The sequence below is a fragment of the Muscardinus avellanarius genome (genome assembly GCF_963383645.1).
Source record: "Muscardinus avellanarius genome assembly, chromosome: 10".
NCBI classification, from domain to species: Eukaryota; Metazoa; Chordata; class Mammalia; order Rodentia; family Gliridae; genus Muscardinus; species Muscardinus avellanarius.
Window position 1 is genome coordinate 79,024,137 of NC_137796.1, and position 19,257 is coordinate 79,043,393.

At 48.8% G+C, this 19,257-nt stretch overlaps 1 protein-coding gene across 1 annotated transcript; it reads left to right on the forward strand.

Moving 5' to 3' along the window:
• Positions 1 to 15,371: 15,371 nt before the first annotated feature.
• On the forward strand, positions 15,372 to 15,951 carry POP7 (POP7 homolog, ribonuclease P/MRP subunit; the record flags this gene model as incomplete). The annotated part of the gene is made up of 1 exon (XM_080703864.1): positions 15,372 to 15,951. Exon 1 carries the CDS (start codon positions 15,529 to 15,531, stop codon positions 15,949 to 15,951), a length of 423 nt encoding a protein of 140 aa, XP_080559990.1. The 5' UTR covers positions 15,372 to 15,528.
• Between the last annotated feature and the right edge of the window lie 3,306 nt (positions 15,952 to 19,257).

Genomic DNA, 19,257 nt, shown 5'->3' on the forward strand with positions numbered 1-19,257 from the left:
CACACACACAGAAAAATCAGTTACAAAAAGGATTAGACATTAAACCTGGGAGTAAAATTACTTTCTTCAAGGAAAGAAAATCAGGGTTGGATCCTCAGATGCTAGAATCCAGGGATTTGGGGTATGGGGAAAAACCCAGCAAAAAAAGGAGCTGACAGGTCCTTTCAGGACCAAAGACAGGCACACACTGCAGGCTCTGGGCAGGCAAATCTGACCACAAGATCCCAGGGCTGTTTTACCAACCGGAAATATACACCCAGATCCCTTCCCTCAGCTCAAGAAGAGCTATTCAAACATGAAGCCAAAGTAAGAACAATGTTCTCATAGTAAGTGCCCTCACCGTAAATTAGAAAGCAGGTCAAAGCACTGAGGCTAACAAGAGGTGGTGGTAGCAGCGACCAGTTCCTCTAAGGAACAATGGAGACCCTTGAGAGAGGGCTCATCCCTGGCACAACCAGAGCAGAAGATGAAGGGCAGGCAGTGTCCAAGGTTGCGTGAGGGCTTCCGTCACTGGCTGGGAAGAAGGCTGAACCGGTGCAGCTCTGCAGTGCCCATCCACTCCAGGACGTCAGGAGTCTGGGAGGAAGGAGGGAGGTTTCTACCAGAAGGGCCTCAGAAAGGCTCTCTCATCCCAAGACAGAACCAATCAGAATCACAGCACTTAGGGTCTGGGGTGAGACCGGTGCTTAGAGACACTTAAGCCTGGCTAAACTTCCAGCCTGGGTGTCTCCACTACAAGAACTTTGGCTGACATGGCTGGCTGGAGCCCCAGACACACAGATGGTCGGTGGAGCTGGAGGGAAGCTGAAAGTTCTTCTTTTCACTCACTCAAGGCCTCCATGGCCCCCAAGCAGGGCTCACCTTCCCACACATATTCCTTAGGCAATTTTGGTGACTGCATAGACCTTGAGGATATGATGCTAAGTGAAACAAGGCAGTCACAAAAACCAAAAAACACTACAGGATTCCTCTTAAACTGAGGTACCCAGGGAAGCCAAAGTCATAGGCAAAGAGTAATGGGGGTTGGGGGAAGCTGCATGCCTGGGGGTAGGAAGATGGGGACTATTTGTTGAATGGGTCGAGGGTTTCAGGTGAGGACAAGGAAAAAGTTCTGAAGGTAAATGGTGATGGTTAACATTATCATGAATGTATTTAACATCAAGAAATTACACACTTAAAAATGGTTAAAATGAAGCCGGGTGTGGTGGTGCACGCTTATAATCCCAGCATTCGGGAGGGTGGGAGGCTGAGACAGGAGGATCAAGGTTCAAAGACAGCCTCAGCTACTTAGTGAGGCCCTCTGCAACTCAGTGAGACCCGGTTTCAAAATAAAGAATAAAAAATAGGGCAAGAGGTGTAGCTTGGAGATTGAATGCCCCAGGTTCCATCCCCAGACCCCCTCCACACAAAAAAAGGTTAAAATGGCAAATTGTACATTAAAAAAAAAAAAAGCTTGCTAGGTGTGGTGGTACATGCTTGGAATCTCAGTACTTGGAAGGCAGAGACAGGAAGATCACAATTCAAGGATAACCTCAGCAAGTAGGAGATTCTCATCAACCTAGTGAGATGCTGTTTAAAAAAAAAGGGCTGGGATATAGGTTAAAGGTAGAATGCCCCTGAGTTCAATCTCCAGTACCACAAAACAATAAATAAATAAGTAAACAAATATGTTTTAGTGATTCTGGTGATACAGCTCAGAGCAGGACATGTTTAACAGCATAAGACCCTGGGTTACATCCCGCCAAAAAAGCTTTATGGAAAAACATATTTGGGAATAACGACTGCATACCTAGGCCTTCCCACTCCGAGAAAAATACCCCAAATTCCTTCAAATAAGCCTTAAGAGAGGCAAGTTTGGGCCTCCTCACTTCATTGCTTCTAGTGGGACAAACATTAGTTCCAGGAACACAGAAGGACTGCTAGGTGTGAGACAGGAGAAGAGAAGCGGCAATACATTCTTCCATCCCCTTCTCTCCTCCATGGAGAGTAGTCAGCCCTGCTTGGTGCTTACTGCTTCCTGCCTTCAACTACTTGTCTTGGCTGGAAGATAGAACAACCAAAGCAAAGTGACAAGAACAGGGACACCACAGAGGCAGGGGAAAGGCAGTTGAGAGCGAAGATGCAGAGGGCAGGAAGGGCCCAACACCATCTACCTTCTTGGAGAAAAACAAGTCATTTTCTGGGCCCAGCCAGAGAAAGGCCTGGTGCCAGGAGCTGGGAGGGGAGGCTGCTTGGCCCCTTCCTCAGACTGAAGGGACCAATGAAGCAGTGACAGGCCACTGTGCAGTTTCCATCCCTCCCAACAGGTATTTCCTCACCCCATGTGTGCGTGGAAGTCAGGGGTCCTTGACTGGGGTGACTGTGTTCTTCGGGAAGTGTTGGCAGTGGATGGAAACGTGGGGCTGTCGCAACTGGGTGGAGGTGTGTTTCTGACATCCTCTGGGTAGAAGCTGGGGATGCTGCTGGACATCCAACAATGTGCAGGACAGCGCCCACCAAAAAAAAAAAAAAAAAAAAAAATACTACCTGGCACAAAACTGCCAATGATGCAGAGCTAAGAAACCCTCCTCTTCCACTGAGCCCAGGTAGAGCTATTCAGTGTTTATGGAGAAAAATGTAGATAAGAGACTAAGTGTATGCTCATGCATCTGCCCATCTGGACAGCAGGGAAAATAAGTCCCTAATTATTCTATGCCATGAGAGAAACCTGCCTGCCAGGAGGGAAATCCCTGGGAAAACAACAAATTACAACAAACAAAAAACAACAGTAACAACCTCAAGTTGTTCATCACACACTCTCAAAGTGAAGAATATGGATCCCTTTCTAATGGAAAAAAAAAAAAAAAGAAGAGAAGTGGCAGGCCTAGTGACTGTCCTTTCCCTGGCTGCTTGGGCTGTCTCCTCCTCAGAGACCCATGGGCAGTTGTCCCTGGGCCTTTGGCCCTGCCTCAGCATGTCACCTCAGCTTCTGGTCCTTTCTCCTCCCCTGTTCTCTTTCAGGGCTGGTGGACCCTCAATTCCCTGGCATTGGAATGATTGTTATTAAAAGGCTGCCCCCTGCTGGAGACAAGAGGAGAGGGCACAAACTGGTCCTGGGAGCTCCCAACTTGCTTGAGGACCAGGAGCCTCTTCTCTGGGGATTAGATCTCATGGAAGAAAGAAAAGTTGCAGAAAATAGGTGGTCCCAAGCACACTAAGCTGAGAACATTATTTCCATACTCTGTCAGCCCTAAAATTAGTCCCAATCCAATGTGCCTTGGCATTGCCTGTAAGGGGGACAGAGTCCCAAATGCTCTAACCCCAAGCCTGTGGAAGGTAACACTGCCCTTTCCCAGGATGGAAACATCCTCCTTGTGTGGTGGAATAAGGACTCCGAGGCTTAAAAGGGCTGCAAACCTGCATTCTTTTGGGCCAGTCAGTTATTCCAGCTCTCTGAGCTCTATGCCACCGCAACAAATCACTACCACCACTTGGCAATGGAGTACCAGTTAACAGTTTTCAAAGCACTTTCACACTTTACCTCATTTGATCCCTTCTGCCCACTTGCCCAGCTTAGAGCTCTAGCCAGGGAAAACTAGGCAGGGGACCTGCGGCTAGCCAACGGGACACCTCTATATCCTCAACATTATCCAAGACTGGAGAAGATGCACATGGCAGCAGTAGCCAACCCAGCTTTCAGGCTTCCTGTGTGAATTTGAAGCCATCTTTAATTTCTTCCTAGACTTTTAAAATCCTTCATATAGTCGTCTCATCTTCTCTCCTGTAAAGTGGGGCCATTTTTTCCTATTCCAAACTCCAACTACAGATGTGAAACTGTGGGCAAAGTGGGGTCCTGGATCCATCAAATCATACAATGCTAATGCATCCATTGGCTGACAAAGCCAGTCCAGAAAGTCTAAGCACACAATTCACCTGACTATAATCACCATCTGGGACCCACAAGCCCCCCCCCCCCAGGCAATGTTAGAAACACCAAGTCATGATCTGCTCCAAATCCTTTCCAACTGGAGGATGGAGACCCACAATCTATGAAGTACAAGTGGAGTTGAGGTGGAAGATGGCTGGCCTGCGGCTGCAAGGGGACCTTGAGATGAGGAGTCAGAAATTGAACCCCCTTTTGTAAGCAGCAAAGAGTGCAGCTTACTGGTCTAGGCCAGGGGTGGGAAGTTGGACACTGGCATGTCAGCTTGGAGGGGCCACGGAGAGGCTGCATGGGGAGTGATGATCTTTGGGAAAGCAGCCAGACTGGGGTGTGTGTGTGTGTAGGGGGGGGAGATGCAGCCAACAAGTATTTACTTAGCATCTCCCAGTGCCCAGCAATAGAGTGGAACAGACCTGAAAGCTGACAGGGAATAGTACCAACTGAGTCAGAGGGGAGGGAGATGACGGTCTCTTTTAAGTTACTTGTAAGGGGGAAAAAAAAAAAAAGGCAAAGTGCGAGGGGGGTCTGAGGCCGGGGAGTCACCGCACGGGCTGGGCAGGGCCTGGTCTGGGGGCCCGGCGGCCAGGGCGCCCCGGCAGGTGTCCCGCGCGGCGGGCCGGCCAGAAGGCAGGGACCCCGATGACCAAGCACTAAGGCGGCGCCTGAGCCGCGGGGACGCAGGTGAGGGCCGGGCGGGCGAGGGGCGGCCTCCCACGGCCCCGAGCGGCGGCGGCCGGGGCTGGCGGCCCGCGGCGGCGGGCGACCGTTAGGGCGGCGGCGGCGAGGACGGCGTGCCCTTCAGGGCGGGGCGCAGGTGCGCGGCGGCGGCCCGGGCGGCGGCGGCGGCGGCGCGGGCGGCGGGCGGGCGGGCGGGCGGGCGGCGGGACGCGGCGGCGGCCTGCGCGGGCGGCGGCGCGGCGCGGCGCTTACCGGGCGGCGGCGGCGGCGGCGGCGGGGTCTGGCCGGGCGCGGGCGACGCGCGGCGGCGGCGGCGGGCCGGGGGCGGCGGCGGCGGGGGAGGGGGCGCTGGCGCTCCGCGGCGGCCGCTCCTCTCTGTTTGTGTTTGTAGCAAGATGGCTGCTCGCCTCGCACCACGTGACGCGGACGCGGGGCCGCGGGGCCGCCCCCTCCAGCGCCGCCGCCGCCGCCGTCGCCCGCGCCCGCCGCCGCCGCCGCCGCCGCCCGCCGCCGCCCGGCCCGCGCCGCGGCGCCCCCGGCCCGGCACGTGACCCCGGCCGCGTCACGTGACGAGCCCGCCGCGGCCTCGGGAAGGGGCCGAGCCCGCCGCGCGGCTCCGCGGACGCCGGGGCTGAGGCCGCCGGGCCGGGAAGACCGGGCGGCCGGGGCGGGGCGGCGCGGACCGGAGCCTCCTGCCCGCCCCGAGCTCGGCGCCCCGCGCCCCTTCGCTGGCGTTCCGAAGAATCCAACCGAGCGAATGTGGAAAGGTTGGAGGACAGAAAAACGTGCCCGAAGGTCGGGTGTAGACCGAAGCCCCCTTTGTTTTGTTTTGCTTAAAAAAAAAAAAAGCCCCCCCCCCACGACTCTCCTGACTCATGCTGAACTTTTTAGGATGCAGAACTTGTGTGTGTGTGTGTGTGTGTGTGTGTGTGTGTGTGTGTGTGTGCTTTTTCACCATTTTCTTTGGAAGTCATTCCAGAATATGCCCTGCTTTCCCCTCCCCCTTTTTCTGAAACAGCTGTTGTCCACCACAAAATCACCTTTCTCAGGACAGAGGAGAGGTTCGGCGTGGACTGGGGCTTGAGCGCCTCGTGTCCTGCGGCGGGAGCGCAGGCCTCTCGGAGCTGCCCGCGAGCCCCTTTGTTCCTGCACGCAACATTCCAGGCTTCCCTGCACTTGTACTTTCAGTGTCTGCGTTTTTACAGTTGCTTGGTTTTTCTTGGCAGCTAGGATTCTTACTTAAGGTGTCAGGTTGCTTCCTCAGGCTGGGGATTGGCAGTGGTTAAGAAAGAGACCCCGAGCGGGTTCCATCCATCACTGACTGTGGCAGCGCACAAGTTAATGAGCTTCTCAGTCTTTAGGTTGTGTGGTAAAGCACTTAACCTAGCATTTGGCAGAGAGCAAGACCGCCACAAATATCAACCAAGAGGAACTCCTGGTTCCACGGGATCCCAGAAACACAATGCTCAAGACTGTTAACACTGTTTGAAAATGTATCAGTAGGCTGGAGATGAAGTAGCAGAGCGCTTGCCTGCAGTGTGTGGATTTCTTTCCCAGCTTTGCTTCAAACAAACAATGGTGCCCAAGCTTCCATCCGAAGACTCTCCAAGAATAAGGTTTATCTATTTATTTTATTTTTTTGGAGGTACTGGGGGTGGAACCCAGAGGCTTTCTACCTCCGGGCTATACTCCCAGACCTATTTTATGTTTTATTTGGAAACAGGGTCTCTTAAGCCAGCGAGGCTGGCTTCGAACCTGTGCGATCCTGTGCGATCCTCCTGTCTCCACCTCCCAAGTACGGGGATTACAAGCGTGCGCCACCACGCTCGGTTTATCTATTTATTTTTGTGTGGAAGTAGGGATTGAACCCAGGGGCATTCTACCTCTGAGTCACATCCCCAGCCTTATTTTTTATTCTTTATTTTGAAAGAGGGTCTCACTAAGTTGCTGAGGGCTTCACTAAATAGCTGAGGCTGGCCTCAAACCTGGGACCCCCCCACCCCCATCTCAGCCTCCCAAGTACTGGGATTACAAGTGGGCGCCACCACACCGGGCTCAAGGAAAAGGCTTATAAACTCACGACAGCTGTTAATTTTTTCCAACTCAAAACCTTTTATTTTTTGTTGTTGTTGCTTTGCTTTAACTTTTCTAGATTGGAGCTGTCTTCTGGATGGTTTGTTACCAGCAGCCTAACCTGTGAACGAGCAAGGTTAGCAAACAGTTCATAAGCAAATGTGAGATTGTAAATGATACACGAAAAAAAGGGGAGACCTATATGCACTGGAACCAGACAGAGTAGTGGCTTGTGCTGAGCTGGAGGGTAAACCCCGGTGGGTGGTTTAGGAAAAGTGGGTGTGGGTTTGGGAATTGCAACAGTTCAGGCCGATGGGGGAAGAGGACCTAGAAGTGAAGTAAGAATCTTGATTACCACTGTGATTTATTTAATTTATTTTTGATGCTGGAGATCAAACCCAGGGACTTGCACCTACTAGGCAAGTGTTCTACCTTCTACCACCGAGTTCCATCCCAGCCCACGTCAGTCAGTTTTTCTCTCCATCTTTCTTTTGTGGTATTGGAGATTAAGCCCATGTGCACTTTATCTTCAGCTACAGCCCTAAAACTTGTTTTTTCTGAAACAGAGTCTAGCTAGGTTTCTGAGAGTCTCACTACTTGCTGAGGCTGCCTTTGAATCTGCCATCCTCCAGTCTCAGCCTCCCAAGTACTGGGATCACAGGCATGCACCACCAGGCCCAGCTCCAAGTCTGTTTTTCTATAGAAATGTTAATCACATTGTGAATTGAGCCCTGAGGCATTCTACCACATCCCCAGCCCTTTGTAATTTTTATTTTGAAACTGGGTCTTGCTTAGTCTCCCAGGCTGACCTTGAACTTGGGATCTTTCTGCCAGGGCCTCCAGAGAAACTGGAATTACAGGTGTGGTGGCACACACTCAGCCCCTCTGTATTTGATTGGAGAATGGCACCCACTGTAGATGGCACTTATCCAGGAGAACGCCCTGCCTCCACTGTAGAAGATGAAGATGGTCCTGGGTCTCCTGCGTACTTAACAACGTGATGACAGGTAATCTCCCCCAATTATAAAACAGCACTGCTGATGGCTGATGATGACACTGAGGAAATTGAAGCTGTAAACTCCCTCTTCAAGAAAGGAAACTGGAATCAGAACCAAGAGCCTCCTATACAGAATAAAAAATATTACAAAGAAATCACTTAGGTCTAAAGTGCTTTTATTGACTCAGGTGCTATGCTGTGAAATGTCTTGGTCTAAGCTGAGCTTGGTGATGGTGTACATCTGTAATCCCTTGGGAGGTTGAGACAGAAGGATAACAAGTTCAAGACCAGCCTCAGCAATTTAGTGATACTCTGTTTCAAAATAAAAAATAGAGCTGGGCATGGTGGTGCACACTTGTTATCCCAGCATTCAGGAGGCTGAGACAGGAGGATCATGGTTCTCAGACAGCCTCAATTACTTAGGCCCAGTTTCAAAATAAAGACAAAAAAATAGGGCAGGGGGTGTAGCTTGGAAGTAGAATGCCTCTGGGTTCCATCTCCAGAACCTCAAAAAAAATTTTTTTAAATGAATAAAATAAAACAGGGTTGGTAGTGTAGTGTAGTACACAGATAGGATGATCCTGGGTTCAGTTCCCAGTACCATACCAAAAAAAAAAAAAGTCTTGATTTGTGTTTTAAATGTTCAAGCCTTTGAACTGAACAATGTGTGTGTGTGTGTGTGTCACCAGGGATGAACCCAGGGGCATTCTTCCTCCAAGCCCCACTCTCAGACATTTTTTGTTTGTTTGGTTTGAAACAGGGTCTAGCTAGGTTGCTGAGAGTCTCACTACGTGCAGAGGCTGCCCTTGAGCATGTGATCCTCCTGTCTCAGCCTCCCAAGTACCGGAATTATACGTTTGTGCCACCACACCCGGCTGAGATTTTATTTTGATGGTCAAGGGGAAAGAAAATTCGCAACCAAAACCAAACAGCCAAGTTCAAGCTCTGCCTCACACATGCTAGGCAAAGTGTTCCACAACAGAAGTGCACCTCAGACCCTTTCTGTCCTTTTTAATGGCAGAGTCCTCTGTGTTTTCCTTTGATGAACGTCAGAGAGGTAGGAATGTCTTCTGGCCAAATCAGCTTATTACAGAGCCTTGCTTTCCCTTGACTAAATGGTGAACCTCACATTTATTTGGATGACCAAGTTTGTAAAACATACATATAAGCTGGGTGGGGTCATGCATACTTGTAATCCCAGGACTTGGGAGGATCCCAGTTTGTGGCCAGCCTCAGCTACTTAGGCTCTCTACAGCTTAGTGAGACCCTGTTTAAAAATAAAGAATAAGCCGGGCATGGTGGCACATGCTTGTAATCCTCGCGCTTGGGAGGCTGAGACAGGAGGATCGCACGGGTTTGAAGCCAGCCTCAGCTACTTAATGTGGCTCTCAGCAACTTAGCGAGACCCTTTCCAAATAAAATATAAAATAGGTCTGGGAGTGTAGCCCGGTGGTAGAAAGCCTCTGGGTTCCACCCCCATTACCACCAAAAATAAATAAATAAATAAAAATAAAGAATAAAAAATTGGGCTGGTGATGTAGTTCGGCGGTTGAATGCCCCTGAGTTCCATCCCCAGTACTGCAAAAATAATAAATGTGTCGGGCATGGTGGCGCACGCTTGTAATCCTGGCATTCGGGAGGCTGAGACTGGAGGATTGCAGTTTGCAGATAGCCTCAGCTACTTAGTGAACCCCTCTGCAATTCAGTGAGACCCTGTTTCAAAATAAAGAATAAAAAATAGGGCAGGGGGTGTAGCTTGGAGGTAGAATGCCCCTGGTGTTTCATCCCCAGACCTGTAATAATTAAATATATATATTTAATATATTTATATATATATTTAATATATACTTAATATATATATTATACAACCTAGCTGGGTACATGGCATATGCCTATAATCCTAGTACTTGGTAGGCTGAGACAAGAAGATCGAAGGTTTGAGGCCAGCATGCAGTAACTTAGCCAGAACCTGTTTCAGAATAAAAAAATAAAATAGAGTTGGAGATGTAAGTACAGGGGTACAGAGGTACTGGTTCAATCCCCAGAAAAACAAAAGACACACACAACTTGAGTCATACAGTGATAGTTCATACACTGTGGTAATTTTTAAAAATATATATACTGAGGGATGAACTCTGGGGCATTCTACCTCTGAACCACAACCCCCCCCCCAGCTCTATTTTTTTATTCTCTATTTTGAAACAAGGTCTCATTAAGTCACAGAAGCTGGCTAGCAAATCTGTGATTCTCCTGTCTCAGCTTCAGAAATACTGGGATTACAAGCATCCACCACTACACCTGGCTCTACACTGTGGTTATTATCCGTTATCAGACATAATGGACCTTAAAATTAATTTATTGCATTCAGAATTACTTCTTGCCAGGAGCTAAGTTCTTTGGTTGGCCATGTATAACTGCTTGTCAAGTCACCAGTGACCTCTACGTGGCTAAATCCATTGCTCCATTCATTATTTTATGAATGGATCCATAGCAGCCTGTGACATTCCCTTCTCTGGAAATGCTCCCTTCACCTGCCTTCCAGAAGGCCATGCTCCCTTGGGTTTCCTCCTGCCCCACCAGTTACTACTTAGCAGGCTTCTCCTCCTCTTCTCCCCAACCTTTCAGGGTTCAGTCCTTCAACACCTGATCATGGTGATGGGCTCATTGCTAGGCATTCTTTTCGCTGCTCATTCAGCTGCTTCTGGAAAACCTTGGGTCCCCAAGTTCTTACTGGCTGTTCTTTTTTTTTTTTTTTTTTTGGCGGTACTGGGGATGGAACCCAGGGGCTTTCTACCTCCGAGTGACACTCCCAGCCCTATTTTTTATTCTTTATTTTGGAAACAGGGTCTCACTGAGTTACAAAGGGCCTCACTGTAGCTGAGGCTGTCCGCTGCAAATCCTCCTGTCTCAGTCTCCCAAAATGCTGGGATTACAAGCATGTGCCCCCACGCCCGGCTCCTGGCTGTTCCTCTTAAGGGGTCCACCAAACCTTTACTTACCCCCTCCTCAACACAGTTCACACTATCTCTATTTGTTTGTGTGTGGTACTGGGAGTAGAACCCAGGGGCTTTTCTACCTCCGGGCTATACTCCCAGACCTATTTTATACTTCATTTTTGAAACAGGTTTTCACTAAACTGCTGAGAGCCTCACTAAGTAGCTGAGGCTGGCTTCAAACCTGTGAGATCCTCCTGTCTCAGCCTCCCAAGCACTGGAATTACAAGCATGAGCCACCACGCCCAGCGATCATCTTTTCTTTCACCCCAAAATATGAGCTGCTAAACACAGTATTATGTAATATAAGCAGTAATCTAACAGTCTCACAGTTTTCCTTGATTCAACCCTTTCAGCTCCATGGTATTCCATAGAAGGGATGTACCATAGTTCGTTCTACCATCCACCAATTGAAAGGCAACTGAATTCTTTCTTATTAAAGGAAAAATCTGCTGTGGACATTAGTGCATAGTATTTTAAATGCCCAGGGGTGCTCTCACTTGGTCATGTGGTATGTTTATTTTTAGAAAAAGTGCCAGACTATTTTCTAGAATGAAAATAGTTTGCATTTTCATTTTCCATTTCCACAAGCAATGTATGAGAAATCCAGTTTCTTTGCATTTTTATCCACACTTGGTATTGTCAGGATTTTGTGTTTTAGCCACTCTAAAGTGTGTAGTGTTATCTCATTTTTTTTTATTTTATTGTGTTACTGGGGATGGAATCCAGGGGCATTCTACCTCCAAGTGACATCCCCAGCCCTCTTTTTATTCTTTATTTTGAAACAAGGTGCCACTGAGTTGCAAACGGCCTCACTGAGTAGCTGAGGCTGTCCACAACCCTGTGATCCTCTTGTCTCAGCCTCCCAAGTACTGGGGTTACATGTGTGTGCCACCACGCCTGACATTATTTTCTGTTTTGAAACAGGGTCTCTGTCGGTTGCTAAAAAATCTTGCTGTGTTGCTAAGTGTGTTCTCAAACTGTGACCCTCCTGTTTCAGCCTCCCAAGTACTGGGATTACAAACATGCACCACCGTACCCAGCTGACTTTCATCTATTTTCTAATTGTTTTTTCTAACTCTTTAAGTTTAGAGAGTTTTTATTTATTTATATATATACCCATATATACTAGATACAGGATATATGTGTATATGTGTGTGTGTTCTACCAAATATATATATGGGCACTGGGGTAACAGAGGCATTAGGGTTTCACTAAATTGCTGAGAATCCCACTAAATTGCTGAGATTGGTCTCCAGTCTATGATCATCCTGTCTCAGCCTCCCAAATACTGGGATTACAGTCATTTATCACCATGCCTGACTCAGATTTTTTTTTTTTTTTTTTTTTTTTTTTTTGGTGGTACTGGGAATGAAACCCGGGGCATTGTACCTCCAACCTACACCCCCAGCCCTATTTTTTATTCTTTATTTTGAAACAGGGTCTCACTGAGTTGCAAAAGACCTCATTAAGTAGTAGCTGAGGCTGTCCTCGAAATGTGATCCTCCTGTCTCAGCCTCCCAAATGCTGGGATTACAAGCATGCGCCACCATGCCTGGTTCATGATTCAGATTTTATAGTTAAGCTCCACAGTCCATTTTATACTACTGAAGGTCACTTCTTTGCCTTTTTTTTGTCCAACTGTTTCAGAATTGTTGAAAAGGATAGTCCTTTCCTCACTGAACTTCTTTTGTCTAAAAGGAGTTGGCTGTAATTGTGTATTTCTGGGTTCTCTATTCCATTCTATTGCTCATTCCTCTGCCAATACCGTATTCTTGATTACTGCATTTGTAAGTCTTAAAATCAGATAGCAGGATTCCAACATTTTTCAAGATTTCTTAATCTATTTCCTTTGCCTTTCCATATACATTTTATTTTATTTATTTATTTATTGCAGTACTGGGGATGGAACCCAGGGGCATTCTACCTCCATATACATTTTATTTTATTATTTTTTCGCGGGTCTGGGGATGGAACCCAGGGGCATTCTACCTCTGAGCTACACTCCCAGCCCTATTGTTTTTTATTATTTTGAAACAGGGTCTCACTGAGTTGCAGAGGGCCTCACTAAGTAGCTGAGGCTGTCCCCAAACCACAATTCTCTGGTCTCAGCCTCCTGAATGCTGGGATTACAAGCGTGCGCCACCATGCCTGGCTTTCCATATACATTTTAGAATAAACTTATCTATATCTACAAAAAATTTTGTGGAAAATTTTCACAGGAATTGCATAAGACCTATAGATCAATTTGGAGGAACTGGTAGTTATACTATGTTGAATCTTCCATCTTAACCCCTAAACTTATGGTAATGAAAGAATCTGAAGCTAAATAAGACAATCATAAGATTTAGATGGTGCTGGGAGTGAAGTTCTCTTTCCAACCTTTGGCCAAATGAAGTCAGACTCCACCCAGGGAAACTAGAGAAGGTGGTCATAAACATGCCAACTCACACATGTGGGTTTCAAAACCCAATGGTAAACCGAGCGTGGTGACACACACTTGCAATCCCAGTACTTGGGAGGCTGAGACAGGAGGATGGCAGGTTCACGGCCAGCCTCAGCTACTTAGGCCCTCTCCAACTTAGTGAGACCCTGGTTCAAAATAAAGAATAAAAAGATAGGCTGGGAGTGTAGCTTGGAGGTAGAATGCTCCTGGGTACCATCCCCAGAACTGCAAAATAAATAAGGAAAGAAAAGAAAAGAAAGAAAGAAAGAAAGAGGGAGGGAGAGAGAGAGTACAGCTGGGGGTGTAGCTCAGAGGTAGAATGCCCCTGGGTTCAATCCCCAGTACCACAAAAAACAAACAAAAAACAATGTCCAGCTGGGCATGGTGGTGCACACCTATAATCCTAGTACTTGGGAGGCCGAGACAGGGGATGGCAGGTTCACTGCCGGCCTCAGCAATTCAGCGAGGCTCCGGCAACTTAGCAAGAGGACGCATTTCCAAATAAAAATAAAATAGGATCTGGGTGTGGTGGCGCGCACTTGTAATCCCAGAATTTGGAAGGCTGAGATAGGAGGATCACGGGTTCACAGCAGCCTCCAGCAGCTTAGTGAGGCCCTCTGCAACTCAGTGAGACCCTGTTTCCAAATAAAGAATAAACAATAGGGTTGGGAGCTGGGTGTGGTGGCCCACGCTTGTAATCCCAGCATTCGGGAGGCCGGAGGATCGCGGTTCGCGGACAGCCTCAGCTACTTAGGCCCTCTGCAACTTAGTGAGACCCCGCTTCAAAATAAAGAATAAAAAATTGGGCAGGGGGTGTAGCTCGGAGGTCAAATGCCTTTGGGTTCCATCCCAAGACCCGCCCCCAAAAAAGAGGGTTGGGGGTGTAGCTCGGTGGTAGAATGTCCCTGGGTTCCATCCCCAGTACCGCAAAAATTAAAATTAAAAAAAATAGGGCTGAGGGTGTAGGTCGGAAATTAGAATGTCCCTGGGTTCCATCCCAGCACCAAAAAAAAAAAAAGACAAAAAATGGCAAGCCAACAATTATCATCCTTATGTTAATGATATGGAAGCCTAAGTGGTCCTCAGCGCAGGTCTAACTCCTTTTCAAAGGGAACTGTCCAGAAGATACAGCATTTTGGGCAGAGCCGGTCCGAACAGCCTTGGGGAGCTGTGGACCCCGCCCTGCCCGCCAGGGGGCGGTAAGCCCCTGCTCCCGGGCCCTGAAATGCTAGGGGAGCAGGTGAGGTGTGGATGAAGAATCCTAAGGCTGGACGTACTAAAGGAAGAGGGACAGGTTTCCTCTGTAAGGGAGTTGCGGGGTGCTCTCCTATTACGGGGCAGAACCCCTGCCTTTACTCTATCTCCCGCTTCGTCCTTGGGCTACAAGGACCTTGGGCGGAGGTCAGCTCTTGTCAACTCTGCTGCTTTTCCTTGACCAGAGGAACTGCCATGGACGCAGAGTCCAGACTTGCCTTCAGGCCCCATCTCAATCACGGTCTCCTGAACCCGCCTGCCTCCTTAGAAGTTCCCGGCCCTGGCCTTCCACCCTCAGAGAACAGCTTCCCGCTAAACCAGGCGTGGTGGCACACACTTGTAATCCCAATACTTGGGAGGCCGAGACAGGAGCATAGGGGTTTGCGGCCAGCCTCAACTAGTTAGGTCCTTTGCAATTCAGTGCGACCCTTATTTCCTGGGTTCAATCCCCAGCACCAATAAAGAGAAAAGAGAAAGAAAAAAAAAAAAACTATAATAGCTTCCCGCTTAGTTCCGGCCCTTGAGGAACCCGTCTGCAGCGGCGAACTGCGTCTGACCTAGAGGGGAGGCCCCGCCCCCGCCGCGTCGCCCCGCCCCCGAGCAGATCCCGTCACTCCCGGAAGCCTCGCGGTGCTCAGACTCCTCGCGCAGTCGCGCGAGCGCCCTGGAGAGGGGCGGGGAGAACGGAGGCCGGGAAGGCGATCCGCACCGCGCTCGGGCCTGGCCGCTCGGGGTGGCGCTCGCAGCCCTTTTGGAGGCGGCGTGCATTTTGCGTTCCCCTTCCCTTGCCTGCAGCTGGGGCTCGCCGGCCCGGGCGTCCACTCTTGCCGATCTGCGAGGACCTCGAGTGGCCCGGCGGAGAGCGCGCCGTGTGCGCGCGGACTGCACTGTGGAGCGGAGAGGGTAGGCGTGGAAGAGGCGGGGAGCCGGCCGTGGAGGGGCGTGAGTGGGGACCAGGCGACGAATGAATGAGAACTGGGAGCGAGGAGAGCCGAAGTTGGAGCGGAGTGGGAAGGGAGGGAGAGGCTGGAAGGGAAGAGGGGCATCGAGCGCGCCTCCCTGTGCCCCCTCGGTGCGGGAAGCGGAGTAGAAAAGGACGCGAAGTAGGTTGGGACCCTCCAGCCCCGAACTCTTTTTTTTTTTTTTTCTTGTTAGGGCTCACAGCATGGCCGAAAACCGAGAGCCCCGTGGGACCCTCGATGCCGAGCTGGACCCGGTGGAGTACACCCTTCGGAAACGGCTTCCTCATCGCCTGCCCCGTAGGCCTAATGACATTTATGTCAACATGAAGACTGACTTTAAGGCCCAGCTGGCCCGCTGCCAGAAGCTGCTGGACGGAGGGACGCGGGGTCAGAATGCATGCACTGAGATCTACATTCACGGCTTGGGCCTGGCCATCAACCGCGCCATCAACATCGCTTTGCAGCTGCAGGCAGGCAGCTTCGGGTCTTTGCAGGTGGCTGCCAATACCTCCACTGTGGAGCTCGTCGATGAGCTGGAACCAGAAACTGACACACGAGAACCACTGACAAGGATCCGCAACAACTCGGCCATTCACATCAGGGTCTTTAGGGTCACACCCACGTAATTGAAATGAAGCTTCCCCTCCCCCACTACTCCCCCCTCCCCATAAACAGCCAGGCCCCATTGTGGCTGACATGGTTCTATTGGCTCTTGTGCTGAGTACTCTCATGGACTAAGGTTTTTTCCCTTAATCCTGAGGTCTCTGAATTGAGGGCAGGGAGGTATTGTCTCTTGTTGGGCTTAAGCAATGGATCTTCCCTGTTCTATATAATAAAAAGTACCAAGTCTGGTTGGTGCCCTGCTGCTCATTGCCACATTCTATCTTTTTTTTTTTTTTTTTTTTTTTTTGGCAGGTCTGGGGATGGAACCCAGGGGCATTCAACCTCTGAGCTACACCCCCTGCCCTATTTTTTTTTTTTTATTCTTTATTTTAAAACAGTCTTACTGAGTTGCAGAGGACCTCACTAAGTAGCTGAGGCTGGTTGAGAACCGAGATCCTCTGGTCTCAGCCTCCCAAATGCTGGGATTACAAGCATGTGCCACCACGCCCATCTTGCCACAGCCTCTTCCCTGTGTAATTCTGTCTGTACCTGAATGGAGAGTAGCAAACTTTACAAGTATTTAGGTAGGGCGGGGGGATCCGGGTGTTTCCTGCAGAATGTGGTTTATACTACAGACAGTATGACGTAAAGCAAACTGTTTAGAATGGTACAGAAGCCTGACAGTCTCAAGGTCTGCCTTAAAAGTTTTCAAGCTCTCAGGAAGGCTGAGTGGATAAAGTGTACACTCTTGCTTGCTGAGATGCAGCAGGGATAGTTATATGCCAATAGATTTGCCAGGCTCCTCTCTGATGATAGTTCTCAGACAGAAGAAAAGTAAAGATTTAAAAATGAAGCAGAAGCCGGGCGTGGTGGTGCACGCGTGGAATCCCAGCATTTGGGAGGCTGAGGAGGATGGCGGTTCACAGACAGTCTCAGCTACTTAGGCCCTTTGCAACTCAGTGAGACCTTGTTTCCAAATAAAGAATAAAAAATAGGGATGGGGTATAGCTCGGAGGTAGAGAATGCCCCTGAGTCCCATCCTCAGTATGGGAAAAAAAAAAAAAAAAAGAAGGAAATAGTGGGTGGTGGTATAAGCTAGTGATTCCAGCACTTGTAAGGTTGAGACAGGAGGATCAAAGGTTCGTGGCCAGCCTCAGCTATTTAGTGAGGCCCTGTTTCAAAATAAAGAATAAAAATAGGACTGGTGGTGTTGCTCAGAGGTAGAAAGCCTTGGGTTCAATTCCCCAGTACCACACACACATACAAAAAGATGGAGGATGCCGGGCATGGTGGCGCACGCTTGTAATCCCCGCGCTTGGGAGGCGGAGACAGGAGGATCGCGCAGGTTCGAAGCCAGCAGTGCTGGCGTAAGAGACCCTGTTTCCAAAAATAAAATAGGTCTGGGAGTGTAGCCCGGAGTTAGAAGGGCTTCCAGGAACCCCAGTACCACCAAGAAGAAAAAAAGATGAAGGAAGCAAACTAAGATTTCAGAGCCTTTTTAATATCAGGCTGTGGGCGAAGAACTAATGGTTTTGAGTGACATTTAATTCCTGGTTTTCCTAGGCAGCTATAGTCCAAAGCCTCTAGAGGCCCTTATAGCTAGACTGTTCAGTCGGAGAGAAGTCTCCCCCTGAAAAACTACCAGGTACACTAGTAATACACTCTTTTGCTTTGGTGTTTTGGGGATGACTTGACTTTTCACATTTATGAAACCAGAGTCATCTCAAATAATGTTTATCAAAGTGGGTGGTAACCTTTTTGTGACCCTTGAGGTTAGTGTGCTGGGTCATAGCCTTTATTTTATTTATTTTTATTTTTTATGGTACTGAGGATGGAACCCAGGGACATTCTACCTCTCAGCTACACTCCCAGTCCATATATATATACACACACACATATATATATATATACACACACACATATATATATACATATATAACATATATATGTATATATATATATATAATCAGGGTCTCACTGAGTTGCGAGGGGCCTTGCTAAGTAGCTGAGGCTGTCCTCCAACTGTGATCCTCCGGTCTCTGCCTCCTGAATGCTGGGATTACAAGCGTGCATCACGACTGACTCACAGCCTTGATTTTAAAAAGGTCACTAAGTGGGGTATGGTGGTACATGCCTGTAATCCTGGCACTTGGGAGGCTGAGACAGGAGGATTGCAGGTTTGTGGCCAGCCTTAGCAACTTAGCCCTCTGCCACTTAGTAGAGATCCTGTTTATAAATAAAAACCAAAATAGGGCTGGGAGTATAGTTCAGAGGCTGAATGCCCCGGGTTCAATTCTTATTACCACAATAAATAAATAACTAAACTGTGGGCAGTGACACACACCTGTAACCCCAGTACTTAGGAGGCTGAGACAGGAGGATCTCAGGTTTGAGCCAGTCTCAGCATCTTAACAAGATCCTATTTCAGAATAGACAGTAGGGCTGAGGATGTAGTTTAGGAGAAGAATGCCACTGGGCTCAGTATCCCCTCCCCTGAAAAAAATAAGGCAACAAAAAAGTGCCGTTATTTATTTATTTATTTATTTATTTATTTATTTATTTATATGTGGTGTGGGTTCTGGCTCCTAATTAATTAACTCCCGTTTGAGCTGGGTGTGGTGGTACATGCTTGTAGTCCCAGTACTCGGGAGGCTGAGACAGGCATATTGCAGATTCAAGTCAGACTTGTCAACTTAGGTTTTTGGAAACTTTGTGAGACCCTGTTTCCTAATAAAAAATAAAACAGGAGCTGGGCATGGTGGTGCATGTTTGTAATTCTAGTACTTGGGAGGCGAGGACGAGAGGATTGCAGATTCGTGGCTAGCCTCAACGACTTGTGATCCCTTGAAAACTTAGTGAGACTCTTTCAAAATAAATAATAAAATAGGGCTGGGGGGGGGGATAGCTCAGAGGTAGAATGCCTCTGGGGTTCAATCCCCAGCACCACACATGCACACACCAAAACCTCTCTGGACTGTGTATCTGACATGGCCCTACTTATAAGAAGTTCAATATCCAGTAGGGAAGGCGGACACATTTTTATGAATGAGTAAGGTGTGTGAGAAGTAATAGTAGCCATGATATGAAAATGGGGAGCCAGGTATGATGGCGCACACTTGTAATCCCAGTACTTGGGAGGCTGAGACAAGAGGATTGCAGGTTTGCAGCCAATCGCAGCTATTTAGTGAGGCCCTGTGTCAAAATAAAGAATAAAAAAAGCACTAGGTGTGTAGCTTGAAGGTAGAATGCCCCTGGGCTGGATACAGTGGTGCATGCCTATAGGCCCAGTACTACTTGGGAGGCTAAGAGAGTAAGATTGTACCAGCCTC